At 44.3% G+C, this 5,839-nt stretch overlaps 1 protein-coding gene across 1 annotated transcript in view; it reads right to left on the bottom strand.

Annotated features, from left to right (window-relative positions):
• Positions 1 to 583: 583 nt before the first annotated feature.
• The window catches only part of iqcb1 (IQ motif containing B1), a 9,863-nt gene continuing 4,607 nt past the window's right edge, over positions 584 to 5,839 (bottom strand). Inside the window, exons 7-15 of the mRNA XM_005749411.1 lie at positions 4,866 to 5,038; positions 3,747 to 3,856; positions 2,945 to 3,063; positions 2,560 to 2,626; positions 2,342 to 2,417; positions 1,536 to 1,687; positions 1,316 to 1,453; positions 1,060 to 1,216; positions 584 to 947 (exon numbers count right to left, since the gene is read on the bottom strand). Coding sequence (XP_005749468.1) covers positions 679 to 947; positions 1,060 to 1,216; positions 1,316 to 1,453; positions 1,536 to 1,687; positions 2,342 to 2,417; positions 2,560 to 2,626; positions 2,945 to 3,063; positions 3,747 to 3,856; positions 4,866 to 5,038 — 1,261 coding nt within the window. The 3' untranslated portion in view covers positions 584 to 678. The remainder of the gene's footprint in view (positions 948 to 1,059; positions 1,217 to 1,315; positions 1,454 to 1,535; positions 1,688 to 2,341; positions 2,418 to 2,559; positions 2,627 to 2,944; positions 3,064 to 3,746; positions 3,857 to 4,865; positions 5,039 to 5,839) is intronic.

Genomic DNA, 5,839 nt, shown 5'->3' with positions numbered 1-5,839 from the left:
CAAACAAGATCCAAAATGTGTCCTTTGGAGTGTGTGGGAACGTCCATATATTGGTGTAAGCCAAAATTGTCCCGACAGGATATAAAATCTCTTGTGACTGAATTTGATGTGTTGTCCATGTGGATGTTAAAATCGCCCAGCAGTGGTATATTTGGAGATAAGAGTAGGATTACTGTCTTTACCTTACAATATAAAGCTCCTTGTGGCAGCTGTTGCTGTGATTTGGCGCAATATAAATAAAACAGAATTTAATTGAATTAGGGGTGTGGGCTGTTTGACTGATAGGCAGCTTCTAGCTGTTTGCTAGGTTTCACCTTAGCTAACTGGAAACCCTGTACCGGACCTTCAAACATATTTGTGCTGTCGGAGCCGTTTTGAAGCATTTCTGATAGACTAACATGGCTGCTTAGTGGTTAACAACAATACCAAATATTCCAGTTTTGGAGAGTGGAATTCTAGGATTTCATTTGGATGTTACTGACCACTAATTAGCAGGCATCAGGTCTGTGTGATGCTCCTATACAGTGTAGGCTGAGTTAATAGCTTAGCACTCCATTCTCTCATCCAAACACAGACACTTACAATGGGTAATGTCCAACCTTTATTTACAGTCTATGTTTATAAGAACATTTCCTCGTCAGCAGATGCGCGAGTCCATATTTCACCAGAGAGATCACGTTACAGTTTGACTTCGTCCACCTGAGTCTGTTTCTTGTCCGCCACTGTCCCTCCTATGTACAGTCCTCCCAGCTCTTCCTCCAGCTCAGGCAGGTGGGTGGAGCCCAATGGATCCACAGGACCTGCGTCTCCCAGCATCCTCCACCAGGGTAGCCGGCTCGCCTGGAGCATGGCGTTGTGGGCGTCACGGGCACGAGCAGCGACGGGACCCGACGGGCTCAGGAAGGTGTCAGCATCTGTCTCTGTGACAACAGAGAGGGGCGGAGCATCTGTAGAGCCAACATGTTTACTGGTTACTAATTGATCAACTGTTATTAACTGATCCGACTGATCTCAGTTTAACTCCAGATGTGTGAAGCTGTGTGTGAGTGTGTGAGGGACCTCGGAGCAGCTCCAGCTGTGTGTGCACGTGAGCCAGCAGTGCCTCTACCCGCTGCTCCTCCATCCTCTGCTGAGCTCCTGTCTGCAGCACTGACAGCAGCAGCAGCTGCACCTCCTCATGGAGGCAGGAACACTCCTCAGGAGAGACACGGAACGACTGAGGGCGCACGCACAGACACAAACACACACACACAAATCAGTAGCGTGCAAAACATCATGGGTAACAGTTGAGGACTTTTTGAAATCAATCTCGTACCTGATGTGTAGCGATGTACTCATCCACCTGCTGCTTTAGCTCCGCCCTCCGGCTGTCTGTCAAACCTTTCTGACCAATCCAGAAAGGAGGGAGGGGCGGGACCTTTGCTGCTCGTCGTTTGTGTAGAAAGCGACGCACCTGAAAGAAACGTAAGATAAGACGGAGTAAAGAGTAACCAGCTCCAGAGAATACAACTTAACAGATGTGTGTGTGTGTGTACCCCTCTCTGCAGCATCCTGACAGCTCGCTCTCGTCTGAGCATGTGCCGCTGCGTGCTGCTGTAGTGTCGTCTCTCTCTGAAGCCTCGCCAGAAGCTCTGGATCACCACAGCGGCTCGATTCTCGCACTCCTGCAGGTATGACTGCACCTGGTCTGAACAAACAAACACAGAGTCAGGTGTTTGAAACCAACCACGATCCCACCAGTTAAAAGCAGAACCCTAAATCAAACTTCTGTTCAGCCTTCACTGAACAAAATTAGAAAAAAATTTTTCATTATTTTGAAACAAATCTTCCACATGAGAACACAAGAATGTCCCCAGACTCTCTTTCATTATGATTTCCATCCATCCATCCATCCATCCGCTTATCTTTTACAGGGTTGTGCTGGGGGGTGGGGTGGGGTGGGGTGGGGGGGTGCTGGAGCCTATCCCAGCTGCCTTAATGCAAAAGGCAGGGTACATCCTGGACTGGTCCCCAGTCTGTCGCAGGGCATTGATGATTCATTTCATTTAGATGAATCATCGTAGCGGTTTAGCTGAAAAACGAACACTAAACTTCATGACAGAAATATTGGGCTGTGCAGGAAAGTTGGAGATTATAAACCCTGTGAGGTACGGGCGTCTCCTTTATAAGATTTTAAAATCTGCTCTCAGGAATTCTTTCTTTCTAAAACGCAGACTTCATGAGTTTAACAGAAACTAAAGACAAACCCAGAGAGATGGCGCTCTGAGTCTGAACAGGAGGGATTTTAAGGTTTAGTGATTTCTACATTGCCTCGTGGTTTCAGGTGCTTTGTGTCTCTCACCTGCTGGAAGCAGCTGCAGCAGCTGTCTCTGTTTCTGGTGGAACCTCCTCCTCGCCTGCTGACGTCTCACACACACCTGAAAACAGCACGGCGAACAAGCTTTAGTAAATATAACACACACAGCCTTCAAATTAAAAATGTAACTCTGGGAATAGCTAAGGGGGATTTAGAAGAATAGAAGAATTAACAGTTTTGTCATATGAATCAGAAAGGTTCACCTGATACTTGAGCTCCTCCTCCCACAGCTGCGCCTCCTTCTGCTGCTGCTGCTCCCTTCTCCGAGCCCTGACACACAAACACACACAGGTTGAACTATAGGCATCTGTGAGGTTGCTTTGATCCAAGCTCCTGCTTGTTTCCAGCTCTTTTGTTTTTTAATCCTCTGACTCTTTTAATGTAGCTTTGCATGATTAACAGTTTAAAATAATCCCTATTTATTATATATTCATCTTATACTGGGCCCCATCAGTTCTGTCTGATAAATTAAATTCTAGATTAGTTTGCCATGAAGTCTTACAGTTTGAAACCTCCAGTTTGATAATTGGTTTAAGGTAGGCGGGGCTTCTGTGCTCTCATGTTGGCTAAACAACAGGAAGTAGTCACCTGTACTTCCTCTGCAGGACACTGACGGCTCTGTTGAGTTTCTTCACTCTGCGTCTGGTCTTATACGACCTCCAGGCTGCTTGGATCACACATGCCGCCCGCACATGCTCACTACTCCCCTGCACATAGACAGCAGGGGTCAGAGGTCAAGCCAAGTATTCTGTCTCATGCTTTTTTAAATTTATTTATATGGCAGGAAATAATCTGTCCTACATCCAGGAGACAAATAAAAGAATAAGTAAATAAAATAATTATTTCAATAAAATAGGTAAACAATGTAATCCATATTCAGCTTTACAGTGTCAAATGTTTTAAAATAATGAGAGAGAAAAATTTAAGCTACCAAAGTATATTTTGTTAATGAAATTAAAAATAATTATTTTAATATCCCAAATAAGGCACTTAAATATAAAAATATAGTTTTAATTAAATAACTAATAATAAAATTAATATATTTTATTTAATTGAAAACTTGTTTAAATTTGTATTTGAAAAACAATTAAATACTAAATTTTTTTGTTAACATAAATACATTTAAAATGAAAGAATACTAAAAATATATATTTTTAAAAATCGGTTTTATTTTTGACAATATTTTTACATATAATGTTAGAAAAAATGTAAATAATAAAAAAACATTTAAAAATATATTTTTGTTTAAGAAATAAATAAAAATATTAAATAAACCAATAAAATATTTTGAATACACTTAAAATTTAGCAGAGAATAATTTTTTTCCTTTAAAAACAATGTCAGAACAAAAATATTTTTATGACTTTAATAATTAACAAAGCGAACCCACCTGTGTTTGACTAACGACATCCTTCTCTGATTGGATAAGAGCGATCAGCTGATCAATGCCCCGGTCGAAGCCCCGCCCCCTCCAGTCTTTGTGCAGCAGGCTGTCCAGACCTGCAGACGCACAAATACACAGTGACCTCTGACCTTTCGGCTGCTGTGACACACTTACACATGTGCTATGTCCCAATTCAGCTGCATCCTTCGGAGGCTGCATTGGGAGGCCGATTACATCACAGCCAGGCGACGAATGCTGTCCCAGTTCGAAGGCTGCTCCAAATGCAGCCAACAAATGCATCCTTCATTTCCCCGAATTTGAAGGATGGGTCGGGTGTATCCTTCGTGGCCCAGAATTCATAGCGCAGCCCAACCAATTCCAGTTTCCAACAATGGTGGGAGCTACTTAGTTGTAATATTGCTCTTATTAACCTTTATTAATTAAATTATTATTTATAATATTTTTATAATAATATAGAAATACTTTTCAAACACCGCAATGGCAGAGGAGCGAGGCTAAAGAGTTTGAAATATTACTCTTTCTGGGTCAAAAAATAAACTTTTAACATTTTTTCAGGCAAAAATGTAGCTGTGTAAAGTTCAAATATCTGCTTGGTTTATCGAGACATCACATATTTGCAAAATTGCTGTGACATTTTTGGAGACCTCTGTTACCCACCAGCTTGATAGCTGACCAGGTGGTCAAGGCTCACTAGAGCCGGCCAGAATACTGGACTCCCATCACATCGTTTTCTGACCCTGCGCAGTCTTTCGCTACTCAGGTTAAACATGATATAGAAGTCATATGTTATTGTTTAATAAATCGGTTTGGCTGAGATTAAAGTTATAGTTTTCACACAGCTGAATAAACGTTAAACAGAAAACTGATTAAACAGAAGTGTGAGATGATCTAGAATTTACTCCAATGTCCTGTTATATTTTAGATAGCCAAAAGCAGACAGCTGAGTTTATTAAACTCCGCTGAGACAGTGGTGACGCAACAGCCTTGCACTTCCGGCCTTCTCGGTCTTTGGACCTGGCCTTCGTGGTCTACGTGGGCTGGGTCCTCCGATGCATTCAGGATGCTGCCCCTGGATTGGCACACAGCCCTCAAGAGACTACTGACCTCTGAAGCTGAGGAGGAGGGGCCGGAGGCAGCGGCCCAGCTGACTGGCCATAAGAAGGATCAATCTGAGGGAGGCCCCTCCCACCGTAGAGTCAGAACTGAGAGCTAATTGGCCAATGGCCTCGTTGAGCAGCAGAAGTATGGAATCGTCGCTCAACCCAGACAGGAAGTCGCTGCAGGGAGAAGAACAAGCTCAGTAGTGGTCAAAGGAGCTTGCAAAGAAAAGCGTCTGGACTTGTTTAAGTTACTTGAAGACGTTTCACCTCTCATCCGAGAAGCTTCTTCAGTTCTAAAGTCAAAGGACAACTGTTTGCCTTTCCTGGAACACAGGAAAGGCACATTGTGCACATTGAAGAGAATGGCAACCTCAACATCGAAGTTTACCGGAAGCCCACACACATGGACCAGTACCTCCTCTTTGACTCCCATCACCCTCTGGAACACAAACTTGGAGTAATTAGGACCCTACACCACCGGGCAGAACATGTTCCCTCCAAGCCTGAAGGAAAAAAGAAGGAACACACACTGTCATGGTCCGTGGTCCTGTGTCTGTGGAATGCGTGATGCTCGGGTAGCCACACCCCCGGGCTGGGCCATCACCAGCACACCTGCTCTCCATCACGGTGATTACACGGAGATCCACTTAATCCGGCGCTGACGGATGCTCCACGCCAGTCTGTTAGTCAATCCCAAAGTGGTAACCAGACTTCCACGAAAAGTGTGCATTCTCTTCTGCTTGGAACTTTGTTTAACCTGCCTACTTCTGTCCAGGTTTCTATTCGGCGTCTGCTACCTGTCTGTCCTCCGGCTCAACTGGATCTCGCGGTGCTCACCTGGCCCACTCGCCATTCCCACGGACTTCCTGCCCCCACGGACTGCCACACTTCCCTCCCGAGCTCCCACGGTCCCGTTCTATCGTAAGCCCCTACTCTAACTCAGTCCTGATATGTTTTCCCCGCTTCCTGGCTCCCTAG

The sequence above is a fragment of the Pundamilia nyererei genome, unplaced genomic scaffold (assembly GCF_000239375.1).
Source record: "Pundamilia nyererei isolate P.nyererei 1_Seehausen unplaced genomic scaffold, PunNye1.0 scaffold00244, whole genome shotgun sequence".
NCBI classification, from domain to species: Eukaryota; Metazoa; Chordata; class Actinopteri; order Cichliformes; family Cichlidae; genus Pundamilia; species Pundamilia nyererei.
Note: the sequence above shows the minus strand (reverse complement) of the source record. Positions and strands in the feature narration are given on the sequence as shown.